The sequence below is a fragment of the Ursus americanus genome, chromosome 15, assembly GCF_024610735.1.
Source record: "Ursus americanus isolate L20-20 chromosome 15, mUrsAme1.1.p, whole genome shotgun sequence".
Taxonomy (NCBI): domain Eukaryota; kingdom Metazoa; phylum Chordata; class Mammalia; order Carnivora; family Ursidae; genus Ursus; species Ursus americanus.
In genome coordinates, this window is record NC_142141.1 from 40,923,886 (window position 1) to 40,946,437 (window position 22,552).

Here is a 22,552-nt window from a genome sequence, read left to right on the forward strand (position 1 = left end):
TTTCCTCTGGCAAAGTCATAGAATGTCGTTCCACCCAGGACGAGGGTGTCCCCGAGGGCGAGGAGGACATGGAGCCAGACCCTCAGCCCCAGCCTTCAGGCCCCAAAATCTGAGACTACTTCACCCTCAGCAGCCTCCTGTGCAATATCAATACGAACCTCCAAGTGCCCCTTCCACCACATTCTCGAACTCTCCAGCCCCTAATTTTCTGCCTCCACGACCAGACTTTGTCCCCTTCCCTCCTCCTATGCCTCCATCAGCCCAAGGCCCTCTTCCCCCCTGCCCTATACGCCCACCCTTCCCAAACCACCAGATGAGGCCCCCCTTCCCAGTGCCTCCCTGTTTTCCTCCTATGCCACCTCCGATGCCCTGTCCTAATAACCCCCCAGTCCCTGGAGCACCTCCTGGACAAGGCACTTTCCCCTTCATGATGCCCCCTCCTTCCATGCCCCACCCCCCACCCCCTCCGGTCATGCCACAGCAGGTCAATTATCAGTACCCTCCAGGATACTCACACCATAATTTCCCACCTCCCAATTTTAATAGCTTCCAGAACAACCCCAGTTCTTTCCCGCCCAGTGCTAATAACAGCAGTAGTCCTCATTTTAGACACCTCCCTCCATACCCACTCCCAAAGGCTCCCAGTGAGAGAAGGTCCCCAGAAAGGCTCAAGCACTATGAGGACCACAGGCACCGGGATCACAGTCATGGGAGAGGCGAGAGGCATCGGTCCCTGGATCGGCGGGAACGAGGCCGAAGTCCTGACAGGAGAAGACAAGATAGCCGCTATAGATCAGATTACGACCGAGGGAGAACACCCTCCCGTCACCGAAGCTATGAGCGGAGCAGGTAAAGCACACGTGTGTTTTTAGTGAACTGCAGAGGTCCAGACACGCGCCATTTGGGTTTCTCAGAAAACCAAACCCAGCAGTGCATTTTGATTTATAAAGGGAAGAAAGCATGTTTGGTGCTGTTTTAAAGAGGAAGAGACAACTGACAAGTAGTTAATATCAGAAAAGCCACTTTTGAAAACCATTTCAAAGTTACCAGTGTGGATTCATTGCAGTGAGTGTAAGCTGAGCACTCTGCATAATACAGCTGACATTTTAATGGTGATCTAATGAAAGTTCATATACTGCTTTTTCGTGTGTTTTTTGCATTATCATATTTACTTTTCAGTGTGATCACTATATCAAGTTAAAGCACCTGAGTTCTTTTGGAATTGATCTGTGTATGCTATCAATTAGGAATTGAACTAGTTCAGCAGAATTTGCTTTCTGGTTTTTAGGATAAGTGGAAGTTAATTGTACATAGTTGACTTCTTGTTCTGTTTCTTGTAAAATGCAATAACATTGGTTACGCATCATCAAAGTTTTCAAAATAGTTTTTAACTTGATTTTGTTGCATTGAAATGTATTCATACTGAAGAAAGTTGTATTTGTCATTCCAGATTACATTCGTTTTTTTTTTTCATGAGACCAACTATTTGTAGCAGATACATACAAGAAAGTAAGGTTTCCAGCAGGCATTTCTAAACTGGGACTCATAGATGGGTTTATAGAAATGCTCTGAAGTTATATGCAGAATTTTATGTGTTTGCATGTTTTTCTGTGAGTAAATTGGTAGCTTACAGCAGAATCTCAAGACTTTGTGCCAAAAGTCTAAGAATCAGTGGTTTAGATGGAAAAATTATGTAGATAACAGTTGTACCAAATAATTTGTACCTGTAGTGAACTCTTTATATCGTTGAAGCTTTCTGTTTGTCAAGCTAGTAGTGGTGCTTCTCTTTCTGTCCCCTGTGGTATGTTTACCTTTGTGGAACTTCTGGGCTAAAAGGTTTTGAGCTCCCCAAACCAGGTCACTTCACTGTGTGGGTTTGTAGAGAGCTGGTCTTGGCTTCTGTGGAATCAGTCCACTTCTTGGTTTCCACATTTTTCTCATGGCTGTTGGTTTTTCCCATTCATGACTGAACATTTTGCCAGTTAATGGTGGTGGTCATTCTCAGTCCTGAAGAGAGTGACTAGTGCTTGGAAGGTTTGGAAGAAAAATGTGTTGCTTCCTCTTCTTGATGCCCAGTGGAAGGTAGAAGGGAACTTGTTTTCTGCAGAGATGACCAGATTTCTGAGCTGAGAGTTGATAGGCTCTAAAAAATCTTTTCAGTGTGAATTACTGTTTCTAGTCAATTTTGTCCTTAATTATTCTCTGATGAACTAATTGGCAGAGGCCTATGGTAGTTTATTTTATAATTTTACGGTGAAAATCTAAACTGGATAGTGTTAATAGTTTTCTTTAGGCTTTGAAATTATTGTTAATAATCCTGTTTCTGGGGAAACACTTTGCTGCGAACTTGAACATTCTAGATAGGCACTTTTTTTTTTCCATTTTGGGGTGCTGCAGTCAGAGGAGTTTTTAGGACTCTGCTGTAAAAATCCTAAATTCTTGCATCAGGCTTAAACTTGGAGCTATATGTTTGTTTAAAGAACCTCATGTCCTGTCAACTGAGGATCTCCATGGGTAAGTGAAATCAAGTGCCATTAATCTGTGTTATCCTAAACTACAACTCCTTTACATAGCAAAGACCTGCTTAGGCAGTTAACTCATCTTTCTACATGGCCTTTATTTCTGTTGGAATTGTTTTGTAATGCACTTGGGGTGTTTGCCCTGGAGCTGCCTAGGTGTCACATTATAGTCGGCTCCCTGTGAGGTCTTAGGTAGGGTCAGTCATCTGTCTTATATGAAATGTTTCTGTGAAATAAAAATGGGGCACGTCCTAGCATAACTTCTAGAAGTATATTGGAGAAAACCAGAACTTCACAAATTTGTGCATTAGATTGTGTTAAGTTTATGCAAATTCTATAGTCTGTCCTCTGGCTACTTCTCTCCTTGCTTCTTAGGGTAGGTCAGTCTATCCTTTTTCAAATCCCATCTTCATTCCTTTTCTCCTCTAAAATATGGTTGTATACTACCAGATTGTTTTAGGATGAACTATTTTAGAAGAAGTTTGTGAAGAAGTGGGTATGTGTTATTTGTTGTGATGAAATATCAAGGTTAGCCTGGGAAATGGGAAAAGAAACAGCCACAGCTGCAGTGCACTGAGCATGCTCTCCTGCAGTGTGGTGGAGACAGTGCGGTGGCTTCCCGTAACTGAATGGTGCTAAAGCACAATAATCCCATAGCTGTCCTGGTGAGTACAATGTGTAGTCATCGGAGAGCTAGTATTATGTACCTAAGGAATATCTTAATGCTTGCAGACAAGGAAGAGTCTTTGGAAAAGTAACCCAAACGTTGTTTTTCTTGCTTTAAATGGGTTCATTATATAGTGTTAGTAATGTGTTTTATGTCCAGATTGGCCTTTTCAATTCATACCCACTCTGAGGTAGCAATCATCATCAGAAGTGTCGTTCTCAAATGCAAAATTCTATTGCCTAGATGTTAAAATACAAACAAAAAATTAGGAATGTCCTTTCAATTGAATTTTTATTTGGAAATGTAGGCGATTCTTTTCATCCGCCATACCATTACACGTTGCATTTTATCTGTGATGTGCTACCACTCACTACGTGGGATTTTACCGCTTAAAAGTAAGCTGTAATTTTATTTATTAATTTTTTTAAAAGAAATCTTTACACCCAGTGTGGGGCTCAAACAACGCTGAGAGCAGGAGTTGCCTGTTCTACCGACTGAGCCAGCCAGGGGCCCCATTAAGCTGTAATTTTAGAAGTGTATCAGGTAAAGAATGTAGAACCTGAAGCTCTGGCTACTTTACTTTGGACAGCTGGTGTATACCTGAGGCTCATACATATGTTAAAAGGAAATCTTTCTTGAGGAGGGGTGATCTTTAAGTGAAAAAACAGTTTCTGTTTTCATATCTAAACAGTCACATTTCTTGATCATTTTTGTAAGTTTTGATTTTCAGTGTATTTACATTTCTTCTATTTGGCTATAGGTTGGGGGATGTTTTTGAGTTCAGACATTTTTATAGTCTTGTTGCTGGACTCAGACTAATATAACTTTTTTTTTTTTTCTGTTCTAAGATTGGGTGGTTATTTCCTTTAGATTTAGTTCTGATTTAAACACATTCGAGTTCCAAGTTTTGTTCCAGATCTTCATTGTACTTATTAAATAGACTCAGAAGTTATTGTTACCATTATTAAATTCCCATTTTACATTGAAAGGTTTTAAAATCCCTCATTCTATTTCACTTTGCATAAACCCAATGTCTCCATTTAGAGTTGTTTCCAGATGAAAACAGCATTTCAAGGTAAAGTGACTGATAGTCTCATGGTAGTCAGTGATATCTAGAACTACAACTGAGGCCTCTAACCTGTAAGAGTTTAGAACTCTTTAATTGTAAAACCTTATCTTAATTTTCACAATAAAAGCTTTAATTTACATTTATTTGATGGATGAAATTGGGAGTTTTCTTGAAATCACTAGGTAGTAGAATCCTTTAAAGTTTTCCCTGTAGGTTAAACAACCAAGGATTGGCTGGTGGGAACATCTGGAGAGAAGATTATCATAAATTCCTTTGTTGCTTAGCATCAAGTATGACTTCTTTCTTTAAAGAAAACAGCAAAAAAATGTCCAAGTTAATTAACCTCTGTAAAGTCAAAATCTCCTTTATCCTTTAATAAATGATGAATAAAAATGTCCCATAGAGAATAGTGCCTGAAAAATTCATAGGTGAGGTCCATTTATTTAGCAGATGAATTCAGTGAAAAGAGATGGTGTTTTTGAGTCTTTCTGTTGAAAACAGCTCTGTGTCTTAATTCCTTTAAGAGAGCGGGAACGGGAGAGACACAGACACCGGGACAGCCGAAGATCACCATCTCTGGAAAGGTCCTACAAAAAAGAGTATAAGAGATCTGGAAGGTAAGCAAGGAGTTGACAGTGAAAGAAGTCCTAGATCTCCTTGAATTCAGGTTTTGTGCTTATGCATAATATCACCAAGTCTTCAAACTAGCCCAAGAGTCTATGCAAAATACCCTGTGAAAAGCTAAAACAGCCAGTAACTTAAAAACCTTTACTTTCAAGGAAAATCTTGATAGATTTCCAAAAAATTAGAAATTATACAGGCCATTTTTTCTGACCTCAGTTGCTATAAAACTATTGCTAAAAAACACATTAATAATTCAAGGCTTAAAAAAAGAACCTTGGGAATTCATAATGATGCTTTTAAATTTACTTGTTTCAGAAAAAAAAGAGTAAAACTGCAGCATACTTTATTGAGAAGAATGACATTGAGATTGTTATAAACCAAAACTTACAGGGTGTAAACAGTTCTATATCAAGAGGTAAAATTTATGGCCTTATGTAACGGTAATCAAGAATAGCACTCTGGAAGTGACAGATTTGGGGTCAGTTATTCTGCCAATTTTGAGAGTGGACAGAGTTATCTAACCTTTTTAAGCTTCAATGTCTTTGTCTAAAACAAGAACAGTTATTTTTTGAGTGGCTTTATTGAGTGGCGAGGAGTCATTGAGATAATACATGTAAAAAACACTTAGAATTGGGTCCAAAGTTAGTGCCAAATAAATCATAACTATGTATGTATGTATTTTACATGTAGGATTATATATAATATATATAAATATGCTTATATAATTATTGTCTGATTACTTGGCTCTACATATTGGTAGAGTATAAGAAAAGCAGAAAAAGAAATTTAAAGATAAAAGAAATTAATGAAATAGCAAACAGAACTATAGCACTGTAACAATATTTGGAAGTAAATGCAAGACTTCTTTGAAAGGTCATATGATTTAAAAAGTGGCAAATCAGGAAAAGAAAAACACATTCCATTAGGTATAAGAAAGAATGTATCATAATAATGTAGGGGATTTAAAATTTTGAATATGTTATTATAAGTACAGATACTATATTTACAAAATTTAAAAACTTAGATGTGATGGGTTGATTTCTATGAAAGCAAAAATTACAAACCACACAAGAAGTGGAGAATTTTAATAGGCCAGTAACTGGAAAAAATGGAAAGTTGGATTTGTACCACCTCCAAAAGAGTTTTAAACTGTTCTAGAACATTGATGAAGATGGAAGGAGAGCTCAGCTCGTTCTGTGATGCCCAGAAAACCGAGATGGGAAAAACCTAATGGAAAGAAAACTACAAAACAGTCTCTCTTATGAATATGGATATGAAAATACTGATTAGTATCTTAGCCAGTTGTTTTCAGTAGTGTGTTAAAATAACAGTTTACTCCAAGACTGCATCGTTAAATAGGTTAGTATTAGGAAATCTATGACTAATTCTTTGTGTCAAAATCTGTAGAGCTGTGTCAGTTCCTGTTTATTAGATATTTAAAATAGAACCAGCATCCTTTTATAAATCGAAGGTTTGGTAAACTAGGTATATAAGCAGACTTCTTTAACATGTTGGAGAGTATCATCTCATGATGAACGTGATTAACATCATCTCAGAAGAGCCAAATTTAGTGTTGAAACCTTTCAGGCCTTCCCATACAAGTGAGGAAAAAGATGCGGCTCCGTTGCCTATCACTGTCACCTAACAAGAAGTGAACAAAGAAGTGCACTCTCCTGTGTCCCAGGCATTGTATTGGTGTGAGTGATACAGTCATTCACAGGAGTCCCTACTTTACAGGAATGAGAAAGTTAAGTGCCATGAGAAGTGCTTTTGATAGAGCAATTACACGTTGCTCATAACATAACAGTGAGAGCTGAGTCTCGGGTAGTCATGGAAAAATTGACATTTTACCTTTTTTACAATTGATTCTTGAAGTGTGTATAGGAATGCATTAGGGAAGGGGATGTTAGAGGGAGAGAAAAGAGCATGTGTGAAGGTTGCAGTATAGACAAGTGCTCTGAGCGGGTCAAGCCTGGACGTTGGGAAATGAGTTTAGACAGCTTTTGTAATAATGCCTTCAAATGATTGTGGCTAGACCAGCGCAGTGACAACGGTAATGGGGAACGGTAGAGGTAACTGAGAGGTATTTATGAGATAGAGTCAGTGGGATAACTGATGGTGAGGGAAGAAGAGTCAGCAGCTATCACCTGAGATCTGGGGCTCCCCATTGGGGTTGGGGGGCACTAAGAAAGATGCAAGATGAGTACAGTTTGGGCATGTGGAATTTGAGACTCTTTGAGACAGCCAAGTGGAATTGTGTGGTGGTTAATTGGGTGCACAGGTGTAAAGTTCAGAAAAGAGATCCCAGCTAGAAATACTAAATGCCATGGATTGGATGAGATTAACGAGGAGTTTGTTCAGAGAGTAAGGGCCTGTGGAGCCGGAGCTAAGGACATGAAAAAAAGCCAGATATTGTGTTAGAGTAGTAGATAATGTGGTAGAAACCATTGAGGACCCCATTTGAGGTTGGTGATTTTTAATGTAGAGTGCTGGAAATCTCTTTGGTCTAGTGGTTTCTTCTCCAATGGCCAGTAGCTTGTGGGGAAGGCAGAGACTTGGATTCTTTGAGTTCCAACTAATGCAGTGGATGAGAAGATTAAAATCAGAGATGTAAATACTGTAAAGGAGGAAAACTTACAGTTTGTAGTATAGCCTATTGTTAAGAAACAAGTTGAAGTTTGGATTTTGAAATTTGGAGTGCCTGAGACACTTACCTAAAGAAGATATTTTGCTCCTATTTGGAAATGACCCTCTCAAAGTGTTAAAAAAACAGAAATTAATTGATATTCACACAGACAACCCTGACCATCCATCATTCAAGACACCTGCCTCAAGGGGAGTGGAGTGAGGATAGTTTTGCCCCTGTTTCTTGGCAATAGTAATAAGCATTTGGTGGGATTTTAGTATATATCAAAATATCCATGTCAAACAACTGTATTAACATTTAACCACCACTTAATAGCTTTGTGATATTGGGCAAGTGATGCAGTTTCTAATTCTGTTTCCTCTGTAGGAGATGTTCATATCTGCCTCATAAGATTCTTCTAAGGATTAAATGTTGAGTGTCAGTAAAGTGGTTGGCAGAGTGTTAGGCTTGCAGTAAGCACCTAAATAAACATACAAACAAACCAACCCATACTAGTGAAAGCTAAGAATTGCCATTATTAGCTAGTGGTATTAGGAGGAAAATTCAAGAGGATCAGCCAAGAAACAATGAGCATTAATTCACTGAAGTTGACAATTATAAAAGAAACATACCAAAATTAATATACTTCCTAAGTATCGGAAACACCTAAGAACATGTAATGGGGAAAAAAATTTAGGTTCACTATAGAAAATTTAACTAAAATTAAATATCTTAATAAGCTTAAAAAATATATAGATCAGTGTGAAGAAAACTAGAAATGTAGCTGAAGACAAGGTGACATAAATGAATGGAGGAATGCCATATTCCCACAGTGGAAGTGGAGCACAATGTTGTGAAAATACCAGTTTTCTTAAATAATCCATAATTTTAATGTAACTTCAGTTGAACTACTAGTTTTAAAACTTTATAATGACTCCAGTTCTTCTTTGGAATAGGAGTGAGAATAATGAAGAAAAATAATTATGCAGGGATGCTTACTTTAGTAGAATGAAAATGTTCAATACACAGAATAATTAAAACAATTTGACGTGGGTGTAAAATATCCCAAATATTAAAAAAAAAAAAGGGGGCGCCTGGGTGGCACAGCGGTTAGCGTCTGCCTTCAGCTCAGGGCGTGATCCTGGCGTTATGGGATCGAGCCCCACATCAGGCTCTTCCGCTATGAGCCTGCTTCTTCCTCTCCCACTCCCCCTGCTTGTGTTCCCTCTCTCGCTGGCTGTCTCTATCTCTGTCGAATAAATAAATAAAATCTTTTGAAAAAAAAATCCCAAATATTGAGCAACATTCAAGTAATATAAAAATTTACATCTATCGGGGCGCCTGGGTGGCACAGCGGTTAAGCGTCTGCCTTCAGCTCAGGGCGTGATCCCGGCGTTATGGGATCGAGCCCCACATCAGGCTCCTCTGCTATGAGCCTGCTTCTTCCTCTCCCACTCCCCCTGCTTGTGTTCCCTCTCTCGCTGGCTGTCTCTATCTCTGTCGAATAAATAAATATTAAAAAAAAAATTTACATCTATCATAAAATTGTTTCAAATCAGAGGAGAAACTGATGGAACAATTGACAAGCCATATGGAGGAGAAAACTGAAACTGGATTTCTTATATCTTAGAGGTAGAATAAAAAAAATCTAATGTTAAGAAGTAACTGAAGAAATTAGAAAATATTTATTTAACTTTGGGATGGGAAGGGATTCTAAGCATTACACTCAGGCAGGCAGGGTAAACAAAAAAATCTCTAGATTTGGCCATGTAAGTTGTATGTAGCAATAGACAGAATTAAAAGGAAAACAAAAAACTGAAAGAGGTTGCGTTCCACTTGACAGAAGGGCAGTTATCTTAATAAAAAAAAACTTTTTCAATGAATAAAAAAGACTATACTCCTAATTTTAACAATACTGGCATAGCATATAACTGGGATGTTCATAAAGAAAGTGAACACGAAATGTTATTTCAGTAGTGATAAGAAAAATTGCAAGTTAAATAAGATACTTCTTTCATCAGAATGGCAGAGATTAAAAAATCATGTTGACAGGATGTGTGCAAATGGGAACTCACATATGGTTTTGATTGTAGTCTAAACTGGTACTATCTATCTAGAGAGAAGCCTTAAGAAAAAGTATACATTCTTGGTGTGGATAATATGACAAGTGTGCAAAGAACACAAGTGTATTCACAGTAGTGTTGTTTGTGATGGCAAAAAAAAAGGTAAAAACCTAAATGACTCTGATCAGATTTGTTAAATTATGGCTACATATCTAAAAGAATAGTATGCTCCTATTATAAAAGTGGTTCAGGTGTAGATGAAATAGAAGGGTAATTCTGACTTTCTTTTGAGTGAGAAAGGAAGGCCATAGAGTTCCTTTTTTTTTGTTAAATCGTGTATATTTTTATGTATATGTAGTCCTATGTGTTTTAACACATTTGTGAAAATGTAGTGGTTATCTTGGAGTGGTTTTATGGATGAGTTTAGTTTTATTTTTGTTAATGCTTTGTTTTGCTTTCTATAGTGGACATATATACATTTTACTTTACAGTAACTTCTGTTAACAAAATTAATGATATACATTGTAACATTTAGAAGTTATATCAATAAGTAATCAATATATGTAATCTTTCTAATCACCCACCCATTCCCCCCTACACACTCACACACTTCCTGTTGTAAAATTAGAAGTTAGTAGAGTTGGTAGAGTTGATGTGAGTAGTTAATTTATGACTTTGATCTGGGCTGTAAGCTTTCTTGGATTATAGTAACTTTGTTAGCTGTGGCTGCAGAGGTTGCCCGCATAACACTAATAAAGCAGTTACTCTCCGCGGCTGCATTCTCAGGGTCTGTACGGTATTTAAATTTTTGGATCTTAAGTTAAAATCTGTCCTGTAGGTTTTTCCCTCTAAACACATCCATAGGATGGGCCTTTGCATATTTCAGGCCCCAGAAACTCAAGGAGATTGAGTTGTTTTTATCCTTTTTAATTGAGTTAATATTAGTCTGTGCAGGGATCAGAATTAGACAAAGTGGTGGTTCGCTAAGTAGTAACCCAAGTGTGGCCTTCCAGAAAGGTGGTTAGGGAGGATATAACTGGTTCGCTCTTGGGTTATGGTCTTCAGGCTAAATTTATTGGCCAAGCTGAAACAATGTTTTGTGAAGCATTTCTTTTTTCTTGGCAAAGCAAGCTGTGGAAGATTCAGAACTAGTATTCTCGTTGCTGAGATTGTCTCTCTGTGGAGATTTTCAAATATTTCCGAACTATCTTTCTCTTGTAGGAGTTATGGTTTGCCCGTGGTCCCTGAACCTGCTGGATGTGCACCAGAATTACCTGGGGAGGTTATTAAAAATACAGATTCCTGGGCCCCACCCCCGGAGACTGTGAATCAGTAAGTAGATCTGGGGTAGGGCCTGGGAATTTGTATTTTTAAACAACTGACTTCAGGTGATTCTGATGCCATCAGACTAGTATTTGGGAATCACTGGTTTAACAAAAGTAAACATGGTGGTTTGGTAGGGCATTTTTATTTTAGGTGAAAAGTGAACTAAGCAGGTGAAGTAGAATCGTTTTATAACATAAGAGCATTTTAAATAATTAGCCTCCTTTGCCTCCTTTTAAAGTCGCTCCCCAAGTAGGGAGAAAAAGAGAGCTCGTTGGGAGGAAGAAAAAGACAGATGGAGTGACAGCCAGAGCACTGGCAAAGAGAAGAATTATACCTCAATAAAGGACAAAGAGCCGGAAGAGACACTGCCAGACAAAAATGAGGAAGAAGAAGAAGAACTTCTTAAGCCTGTGTGGATTCGCTGCACCCACTCAGAAAACTACTACTCCAGTGACCCCATGGATCAGGTGGTACGTCTGAGAAGCTGCAGACCAGGGTCTCTCAGCTTTGGCACCTTTGGCATTTGGAGTTGGATAATTCTTTGGTGGGGCCTGCCCTTTGCATTGTAAGATGTTGAGCAGCATCTCTGGGCTGTATGCACAAGATGCCAGTAGAACCCCTCCCCACTTGTGATCCAAAGCTGTCTTCAGATGTTGCCAAATGCCCCCCCTCCTCAGTTGAGAACCGCTGCTGTAGACCAAAGCTGTTTTATACAACCAAAGGCAAGAGTTCAGATTAATTAAAGTATCTCTTCATTCTGCATTTTTATAACACTGCTAGTCTTGTTACTGCTGGTTTTATAAGCTCTCACACATAACTACTTTATGTAGTTTGTGGTTGTGCGTTTGTGTGTATATTCCCCCCTGCCCAAATGGGAAATAAGGAAGAATTTGAGTTTGTCTCATACAAGTCTGTTCTTGACCAAAGATAACCACAGGAAGCTTCCCATGCAAATTTGCTGGTTTTGTGGAGTGGCAGGGATCGTTAGCCTTCATGGGCTCTTGAGAGATTCAGTGCGCGTGCTGCTCAAGGTGAGGCTCCTGGCCTTGGTAGCCCACTCACTGCTGTGTCAGACTCCACGACCTCCTCGTCCATATGCTCTCTTCTTTTTCCTTTTTTTGTTCTATCTCCATTTTATTTTTGGTCGCGCTCTGTTTCGTGTCTTTCTCCTTATAGGTGTTATGACTCCATCTCATTAATTTAGGCCCATTTTGCCACATGGTAGACACATGGTAATGCTCATTGATTAAATGGATGAGTGAAGGAATGATCATCTTCTGGTTTGGGAAGTAAGAGGTTGGAGATGTCAGATTTAGTGGATAGGGTTAGATAAAAGAGCATTCTACTTGGAATTTTGTGAAACTAGCTGCTACTTGGCCTGGGCTGTTATCTACAGAGAACTTAAAAGACTCTCTTGTCTTTGGAAAAAAGAATTTGAGAAATCTCATGGTGCTGTGATATTTTACTTGATAAATTAGAGCAGGGTTTTAAGTTGTGGTTCATTTGATACAAGAAAGGGAAAGCTCACATGCTGAGCACCTTTATGGTGCTGCAACTTCATTTGTGCTTCTCATATTACCTTACTTAATCCTCAGAACATTCCTGGAAAGAAGGTATCTGTCGGTTAAGAATGTGACTGTGAATAATAATGCTTGACTAATTGTGACTTAAAGAAGCCGGGTTTATTTCTCTCAACAAGTTGTCTGGACGGAGATGGTGGCTGGTGTTCATTTAGTGGTTCAGTGGTGGCAGGGCTCTAGGTTGGCATCTGCTGCCTTCTGGAACATCCACCATGGTTGCAGGGTGACCCCAGGCATCATCTTTACACACTTCTGTCCAGACATAGGATGCAGGGGAAGTGTTGGGTACTTCCTCCAGGGACTTGCCCAGAGTTCCCATGGATCTTCTCTTCCATTCCTTCCCCAGAACTACATCATATGTCTTTCCCAGGGCTTCATTTTCCATTGCTGCCGTAACAAATTTCCACAAACTTCATGGCTTACCACAACACACATTTATTATCTCACAGCTTTGTAGGTCAGAAGTCAAACTTAGGTCTTACCAGCTGAATCAAGGTGTCAGCAAGTCTGTGTTTCTTTCTGGAGAGAATCTGCTTTCTTGCTCATTCAGGTTGTTGGCAGAGTTTGGTTCCTTGTGGCTATGGGATGGAGGTCCTTATTTACCTGCTGGCTGGTGAAGGTTGCTTCCAGCATCTTGAGGCCATGTGCATCCCTTGGCTCTTAGATCCCTTCCTTCTTCAAAACTAGCAGTTCGGGTTGAGTGTCTCTTGTGCTTTGAGTATCTCATGACTCTTCTTTTGTTGTACCTCTCACTACTGTTGGGAAAGGTTTTCTGCTATTAAGGGCTCGTATTAGATTGAGCCTACCCAAATTATCCAGGATAATCTCTTCTCAAATTCCTTAATCATATCTGCAAAGTTTTTTCTGCCACATAAGGTAACATATTCAGTTCTGGGGGGTTAGGATGGAGACATCTTTGAAGATCAGAGGGACTCTGGCTGAGCCTACTTTTCCTGAGACCAGGAATTCTGAACTCCAAATCTGAAGGGAATCATGGTTCTTTTAGCAAGGAAGAAGGGGAGAATGACTGCCATGGGTATCATTATCTTTAAAATAACAAAGTTGAAGACCCTGAGGTTCAAAGAGTTTAAAAAGGCAGCTTTTTTCCTTATATTTTTACGGGTGTATTAAAACTGGTGTAGAAGGAAAGCTAATAAACTAGAAGCCCAGTATTTGCCTTTGTGTTTTGTCGTATGGTGTAGAGCGATGGCAAGAATGTCAGCTATCCTAGATTTGCCAATATCAGTAATGAGGTGAGGCTTTGAAAAAGCAATCACCTCTCTTGGGATAACTGCGGATTTTATGATTTGCTTTAATTTGCTTTTTATGTCTGATGCGTCTCATCCTTACATTTTGAAAATTACTAAGGTCAAGAGTATGGACATTTAAAGTGATTTCAACCTGGGAAGAGAGAGTGGGAAAAGTGGAGAATTTCCTCTAGGAATGCATTGTTGAACCCTATGTTTGTGGAGTGTAGGCATATGTGTGTGTATATGTGTTCCTGTGTTTATGGGGTGTGTGTGTTATGGGGGATATATAAAATGATTCCTTCTTCCTTTTTTTTTTTTTTAAAGATTCTATTAATTATAGAAAGAAAGATTGCCTAAGTGGGGGGAGGGGCAGTGGGGGAGAGAGAATCTTTTTTTTTTTTTTTAAAGATTTTATTTCTTTATTCGACGGAGATAGAGACAGCCAGCGAGAGAGGGAACACAAGCAGGGGGAGTGGGAGAGGACGAAGCAGGCTCATAGCAGAAGAGCCTGATGTGGGGCTCGATCCCAGATCGCCTGGATCACGCCCTGAGCGGAAGGCAGATGCTTAACTGCTGTGCCACCCAGGCGCCCCTGGGAGAGAGAATCTTAAGTAGACTCCATGCTCAGCTCCATCTCATGACCTTGAGATCATGACCTGAGCTGAAACCAAGAGGCAGACACTTAACTGAGCCACCTGTGTGCCCCTGTCTTTGATGTTTTAAATGCTACCAAGATGTTCCTTTTTAAAAAAAATTTTTTTGTTTGAATATAGTTGACAATGTTACATTAGTTTTAGTGTACAACATAGTGATTCAACATGTCTCCATTATGCTATGCTCACAAGTGTAGCTGCTACCACCTGTCACCATGCAATGGTATCACAGTGTCATTGACTATATTCCCTATGCTGTGACTTCTATTCCTGTGATTTCTTCATTCACACGATATTTGTTTATTTAAGATTTTATTTATTTATTTGACAGAGACACAGCGAGAGAGGGAACACAAGCAGGGGGAGTGGGAGGGGGAGAAGTAGGCTTCCCCCTGAGCAGAAAGCCTGATGTGGGGCTTGATCCCAGGACCCTGGGATCATGACCCAAGCCAAAGGCAGGTGCTCAACGATTGAGCCACCCAGGCACCCCAACAGGATATTTATTCTTGATCATTGGGTTAATGTGGAAGATAGACTGTCCATGATTTTTAGTGGGGAAGTGTATGTTCCCTAGGAGAGTGTTAGCTATCATGAAATCCTGGGGGGGGGGGTCATAGAGGAAGAGGTCTTATGTTTCTCAGTGTTAGCAAAGTGCATTTTCCTGAGGATTGTGTTAGCCGCAAATGTTATATGTGATTCAGAACACATTGCCAGCATTGGGAATTTTGTTTTTAAATGTTTGTTAAATTGAAGGAGATGACATCTTGCTATTACAAATCCTTGACTATTTGTGAGGTCATCAGTCTCTTTGGTATGGCTGTTATTAATGTAGTTCCTAATATTGATCCTTTCTTTTTCAAAGGGAGATTCTACTGTGGTTGGAACAAGTAGGCTCCGTGACTTATATGACAAATTTGAGGAAGAGCTGGGGAGTAGGCAAGAAAAGGCCAAAGCCGCTAGACCGCCGTGGGAGCCTCCCAAGACGAAGCTAGATGAAGATTTGGGTGAGTCAGAAGTTACTAGACCAAGACCCTGTGCTCTTGCTATTGCTTAAACCTTGAATTTGGGGATGTCTTCTTGAGAGCCCCACATTGAAATTTCCTCTCTTTCATTTTATTTTCCTTAATTATGGTCAGCAAAATACATAATAATGGAACTTTCTCTTTTTCGATCTTATTTTTTCCTAGTTACATTCAGCAGAATACATAAGAGATCACATTTGCAGGGCTTGTTAACAGTTGTGCCCCTTGTAGAATTGTCCAGTCTTAGAATCAGAAGGGACCATAGTCCAGCCTCCCTACCAAAAGCAGGAGCCTGTTCGCTGTGCCTTGTGCCTCCCATGGGCAGGCAATCCCTGTGGCCCTCTCCACTGCCAGGGAGCTCCTGCTTTGATGAGGAGATGTCCTCACTAGGCCAGCTCTGATTGAGGGTTTCTGTCAACTCACACGGTTACTTTCCATAACTTTCTCATATGGTGGTCTATTTTTGCTTGTGTATTCTGAGGTTCTAAGTAGATGCTAAGATCTTTGAGGATAGAAACTGCTTTTTACCACTTTGCGGCCTTAGCCCCTAACAGAAAGCCATTCACAGATGAGACATTCACTGTGCCTTTTCCATGTTCTCTGGCTCTCATCTGCCCAGCTTCATTATGTCTCCCAGCTGAGAGGCAGTGTCCATGGTGGGCAAAAGCACTGATGGAACCAGCTGGCCTGGGTTCAAATCCCTGCTCTACCACTTGGTATGTGACCTTGGATAAGTGATTTAATCTCTTCGTGCCTTACTTTTCTCATTTGTAAAAGAAGGAAGACAATAGCATCTATCTTATGCAGCACACTCAAAAATCCAACTATGTAAGGGCTGGCTTTTATTACTGTGCTATACTACGTTAATCTCTTGTAGGATTAACCTAAATTCTAGGTCTGTTTTTTAAAACCGTGGTAAAGTACATGTAACACAAAATGTACCATTTAACCATTTTTAAGTATACAATTCAGTAGTATTGAGACTATTTACATTGTTGTGTACTCTCCAGAACTCTTCACTTTGCTCAACTGAAACTCTGTATCCATTTAACAACTCCCCAATCCCTCTTCCTGCTAGCCTCTGGCAACCACCCTTCTGCTTTCTCTTTCTATGAATTTGAACTCTCTAGTACCTCCTAGAAGTAGAATCACACAATATTTGTCTTTTTGTGACTGGCTTAACATCACTTAGCAAAATTCGCAGTCTGTTTTTATCTAGTCACTGCCAAGGACCAAAGTCATCTTTTGCTACTATGGAGAGAAAAAAATCTAAAATCTTCAGTCTGGTAATCAGAGCCTTCAGTCTGGCATTCACGACACTTGAACCCCTTACCTCCCGGTATTTTCCTGTGGGATCTTTGCTCTAGCCAGTCTGTCTGTGTTCTTCCCTCCATGCTTTGGTCTGAGTGCCGCCTTTGCCTTTCTTTCCTCTTAGCCCCTCATCAGCCTAGCTCTGCCCCATCCATGTGCATGGATCACACGCACCCCTTCCAGGAAATCTCAGGGACCCTCTGGGTCAGGGTGGACTTGTCCTTTTTTGAATTATTGCATCTTTTTAAATGTGAGACGCCACACTACTTCTGTGGTTTGCATTGTCCCTGGCATTGTTCATTAGGTCTTTCTCCAGAACGCTCTGTTTTCATTGCCTCCGTAACTAGATTGTGACTTAGCGCCATGGGCTGTATTATTTTCATGGTATTGCTTAGCAGAGTGCTTGGTGTGGAGTAGGCACCCACATATTTGCTGAAAGAATAAACAGTTGTGAATTTCTTCATCTTCTCTCTGTTTTTCCCCTGACCTCTATTAGAGAGTTCCAGTGAATCCGAATGTGAGTCTGATGAGGACAGTACCTGTTCGAGCAGCTCAGACTCTGAAGTTTTTGACGTCATTGCAGAAATCAAACGCAAAAAGGCCCATCCTGACCGACTGCATGATGAACTTTGGTACAATGACCCCGGCCAGGTACGCATGTTTTTATGTTGTGTTCTTGCTGTGAAGGTTGCAGACCCACACATCACATTTATGACTCCAGGCTCAGAAGATGCATGTTGGCCGGTACGAAAACTGGATTTTACTCTCAGGCTTGTGTGTCATTTCTTGGAGCTTATTTCTCTTCAGCCTTCAGAGTTCAGCACCAGAGCATAAGCACCAGAGCAACTGTCTCTTGAATCATGTTTGACGATGTTTGTAAATTCTGTGTTAGGGAGCAGGATAATGGTGCTGCCTCATTAAACTTGCAGTAAACGGAAGGAGACAAATGGTAGGCTGAGGGAGAGAGCACTTGTAGGTCTTTTTAAAAGCAATTTATCTGGAAGGTATCTTGCAGTGGTGTAGTAAACAATGTCTTAAGTCCTGTAAGACTTCGTATTTCTTAGTTGGTAATAGTCACAGTTCCTTGTAAGTTCTGTTCCTTGTAAGTTCTGTTCCTTGTTCCTGAGCTAATGATGTCATAGCTGGACATAATCATTTTTATTTTTACTTACTGTTTTATTATGAAGTAACACTTAATACCAAATAATATCTTTATAAAAGGTTTGTATTTTACAAGTACACAATACATATAAAAATAGTATCTTTAATGCACATGAAGTTATTAAGTATAATAAAACATATACCTATCAAAAGATAATGTAAAATTTATACTTTATAAATAAATGCATACCATTCTGTATTAATTTGAATGCTCTTCTGATTCTTGGTAGATGACAGCAATCTGAATGGTTTTTTTCTTTAGAATTAATGTAGGTGGAATGCCTGACAGAAATGTATTTTGTAGTGCTTTTTGCTCTCTTGGAGTTGGGTGGAAATGTTTAAAAATTGTGAAGCATTTTGAAACTTACTTTGTTAATAACCATGCATATGATCTCTTTAAATAGCTTTAGTAATTCACTAAGTAATTCACATACTATGCAATTTACACACTTCAAAGTGTACAATTCAATTATTTTTTAGTGTAGTTACAAGATTTAACAACGATCATCACAATTTAATTTTAGAGCATTTTTGTTTCCCCTGAAAGAAATACTGTGTCCATTAGTTGTTGTACCCTTTTCCCCATATGTGGTCTTCTTAACACTCTGTTGTTCTATCAAGAAGCCTATCCCTTGGTTTCTATACATTTGTCCGTCCTTCCTTCCTTCCTTTCTTCCTTCCTTCCATTCTTCCTTCCTTTCTTAATTTGAGAGAGAGAGAAGGAGCTGGGAGAGGGGCGGAGAGAGGGGGAGAAGCAGGCTCCCTGCTGAGCAGGGAATCTGATGTGGGGCTCGATCCCAGGACCCTGGGATCATGACCTGAGCTGAAGGCAGACACTTAACCGACTAAGCCACTCAGGCACCCCTTTACGTTCTTATTTTTATTGTAGATTTACAAAGGCCTTCTATGTAGTCCCACCCTTCTGTTTACTGTGTTTGGTTTGTGTCCTTTGTATAGTTGATCCTTGTAAAGGGCCAATCTGCACTGTGGCTGAGACCCTGGTAAAAGGCAGGAATCTAGGATGTCTGTGTGCTTCTTTGGAAATCAGTGAGCACGAAGCGATTTCTCCACTGACCAGCATTAGGAGTGTGTTGTGACTTTTGAGTGAAGCCCATCACAACTCGTTTTGCTAGGTGTTACTTTGGATAATATCTTTCTTTTGTTTTGTTTTGTTTTGTTTTTACTTTGGATAATATCTTAATGGAATTTTTTTAGGTAGCGATGTTCTTTCTCTGCTGTGCCACCTGAAGCTTTAGATTTCCCAAAAGGATAAAGAAAGTTCATTTTTCACCTTAATATTTCTTTCTGAAGTTTTATGGAGACATTTTCATTGGATGTGAGTTACAAATCCCTAGAACTTTAAGGAAACATGTGTGTTATGTGTTATAATATGTGTCGTATACCTACACATATATTTTTAATAAATACAAAGAAAGCGAGAAATGGACCTCCACTTCTCCATTCTCCGAATTGATGCTCTGGTCTCTGTTTTGATTCAGTATTACCATTTGTATTGAATAAACTCATGAAACTGGCTCTTAAGGGCCTTTATGATTTTGACCTCAGTTGTACTGCTTTGGTCTTCTTGCTTTCATAAATGATCCATTCTGTTTAGATGGTTCTCATGTCCCTGGGGCATAACGTAGGCTTTCTTCCTTCCCTTTTTTTCTCATGTGGTGCCTCATGTAGAATTGCCATCTTTTCCTGTCCTGTTCTGCCCTTCACATTTTGTTTCTTTAAAGCTAGTGGTGTGGTATCGCCACATGGACTCTTTCCCTTCTTCTTTAAATTACCAAGTAAATCGTATGTATGTTATTTCTTTTGTCTAGAGTAAATATTTTTTGAATACATGGACCCTGAGTTATTTGTCACCCTCCTTCCCCCCTAATGCTTAGCAGTCATCTTTCTATCCATGAGGCATTCAGGAATTATTCACTAATTTTATCACGTGGGTGGAGTTCATGGCAGTAAAACGAATTCAGGTGAAAAAACAGACATTGACTCATCTGATTAGCATTGAGTTTCTCAGTTTCTAGTAGCATTTTTTTCCCCCTCTGCTTTAGGTACCTTTAGGTTTCTCTTTTGGAAACATTTAATCTGCAGGTCACCTTCAAAGAATTCTCTGTGTTCCTTCAGGATATAAAATATGCTTTTCTTTTGTGAAAGAGTCATTTTTCCTGAAATAAGAAACGGGAGAAACACTGAAATGTGGTAAGGGAAGACGGGGGCAAGCAGTGCACTGACATTGATATTTTCTGCTTGGCTGCACAAATAACTCGGGAATCCAGTGTTGTCATAAGGTTTCCCTTTATCAGACAGTATAGACAGTCTGCAGCTTTATTGGTTTTGGAATATCCGTTTAATCTTCTAACCGTGACAGCCTCTTCAGAGTTCCCATACTCATGACATTAAAACCCACACAGTTTCCGAGGCCTCATTGTGCATGGTGTGGATTTTCCCTCCAATAAAAAAGAATTACATTCTGTTTCTGACAGATGAATGATGGGCCACTCTGCAAATGCAGCGCCAAAGCGAGACGCACAGGAATCAGGCACAGCATTTATCCCGGAGAAGAGGTAACTCATTTGGGTTATTATATTTGTAAGTGCTGAGAAGCCAGAAGTAGACAGATGCCGTTGCTGTTCTTTTCCCGTAAATGAAATAATACCATCGAAATAGTCTTTTTATCTTCCCTAATAGTCTCCGTTACTGATAATTGGAGAAGAAGAGTACTTAGGTTTTGGGAGGTGGAGTGGGGAATGTTATAAAGGAAACTTCAAAAAGTTTTGAAAGATTCATTGTTTAAAACAGGCAGGGTGTATTTAAGGGAATTTTGTTGTTATTCCTATTTTAAATATCTTAAAACTGTACACATGGTAATTTTTTTTCATGCTTTTATTATAAATGGTTATGAATGACCTTGGAAAAATGATCTTACTAAGCTGCTGTAAGGTATATGTTTTCTTTCCTTAGGGGTATACAGGTATATAAGGGTATGCTGTTGTCTTGGTTAGTTTGTGGTCCCCCCTGAACTGTGAGTGGCCCATGGACTGTTCTGCCTGTGTACCCCAACCCCTGGTTCATCAGGGACGCTCCAAATATGTTTGACTGAATGAGCTGAATACTTTATATCATAGAGTTATACGTAACTGCTCCCTTTCAATTATTTTCCTTCATTTTCCCCCTGCCATCTTTTATGTTATTAATCCCAGATTATCACTTAATAGATCCAGCATATTGTTTAAACATAGTATGTGTAAATCCTCAATTTCTCTGTAAGATTTGTTTGAGACCATAACAATAATGAGAAGAGAGACTCTGAGGCAGTGATGGATATTTTTTTTTTTTTTAAAGATTTTATTTATTTATTTGATAGAGATAGAGACAGCCAGCGAGAGAGGGAACACAAGCAGGGGGAGTGGGAGAGGAAGAAGCAGGCTCATAGTGGAGGAGCCTGATGTGGGGCTCGATCCCAGAACGCCGGGATCACGCCCTGAGCCGAAGGCAGACGCTTAACCGTTGTGCCACCCAGGCGCCCCAGTGATGGATATTTTTAACCACTTCCTTGCTTTTACCTCAGTTGTCTTTGAGTGTGGGCAAGTGTAGCAAGGAACTGTGCGAGAGGATCTGTACCTTGTGAGTGTCCACACCTGTGCCTCGGGTGGGGCTCTCTGAAAGCAGGTGCTGCAGTAGAGTTTGCGGTACGAGATGTTTCATAGGGATTAGGCAAGAAGAGAGTAGAGGCAGGATTGAGCAGAGGGACCCCATGTGATGGGTCTCATAAAGCCGGAATTATTAGAATTGTCTTGCTTCAGGCTGGCGTAACCTTCACACCCTCTTTGCCCTCTGTCCCCAGAGTGGGCTGCCCTGGGAAGGGCATGATCTTGGGGAAGGGGGCTCTCTAGCAGAGGCTGACCCTGAAGGAGTTGGTGGCTATAGGCTGTCTGCTCTCTCCATGACTGGGCAGTAGGCCCTTCCTTGAAGGAAGATCTGGGTGGATGGCTGTGCTGGCCGAGGACTGGTGGGAGTACATGTTAATTCCTGTGAGAGCAAACTTCTGGCCCTTTTCAAGATGGATGGGTCCTATGTAGCCAACTACATACTAAGTGGCAGGTTGGTCTCCTCAAGGAATGGTGCCATTTTGGGGGTCCATCATTGCTCATTTTAGATGACCTGTTGGATGTTCAGTATTGGCAGTTAGCTAAGCCTTGGTAAGTCAGGTCCATGCTTTTGGGCTCATGTGAAGCCTCCGTCTGTGCTGCTGTGGCCACTTCATTCATGTGCCCAGACTGTCAGCTCTGGGTAGCTGATGATTGAGGCTGTCTGACCCCATCTGGCTGACTCATTTTGTCAATGAGATGGTTAGTATCTCCTCCATGGTGTGTGCTCTCCATCGTACACCCACATGTGATACAGAGATTATCCCTTTCACTCCCACTTGTTCACCCACACGTCTACCCCAAGACCTTTTTTTTTTTTTAATTTTTAAAAAATTGTTAAGTAATCTCTACACCCACTGTGGGGGTCAAACTCACAACCCCGAGATTGAGAGTCACATGCTCCACCAACTGAGCCAGCCAGGCTCCCCTACCCCAAGACATTCTTATCCCTGATCTTCCAATCTTTTTCTTTCTAGGCCTCTGACCAGCTGGCATGGCCACTTGCTTCTGCCATGAGTCCA

The 22,552-nt window shown here is 40.1% G+C and overlaps 1 protein-coding gene across 7 annotated transcripts in view; it reads left to right on the forward strand.

Annotated features, from left to right (window-relative positions):
- DROSHA (drosha ribonuclease III) overlaps positions 1–22,552 on the forward strand; it is a 117,090-nt gene that overhangs the window by 3,346 nt on the left and 91,192 nt on the right. For 3 of the 7 annotated variants that reach the window (XM_045787175.2, XM_087867961.1, XM_045787174.2), the window contains exons 4-10: positions 16–849; positions 4,780–4,872; positions 10,790–10,900; positions 11,133–11,364; positions 15,240–15,381; positions 17,207–17,361; positions 20,367–20,447. In XM_045787175.2, the coding sequence (XP_045643131.1) occupies positions 16–849; positions 4,780–4,872; positions 10,790–10,900; positions 11,133–11,364; positions 15,240–15,381; positions 17,207–17,361; positions 20,367–20,447 (1,648 nt within the window). The remainder of the gene's footprint in view (positions 1–15; positions 850–4,779; positions 4,873–10,789; positions 10,901–11,132; positions 11,365–15,239; positions 15,382–17,206; positions 17,362–20,366; positions 20,448–22,552) is intronic. The other 4 variants (XM_087867962.1, XM_087867964.1, XM_087867963.1 and 1 more) reach the window with 4 other exon arrangements.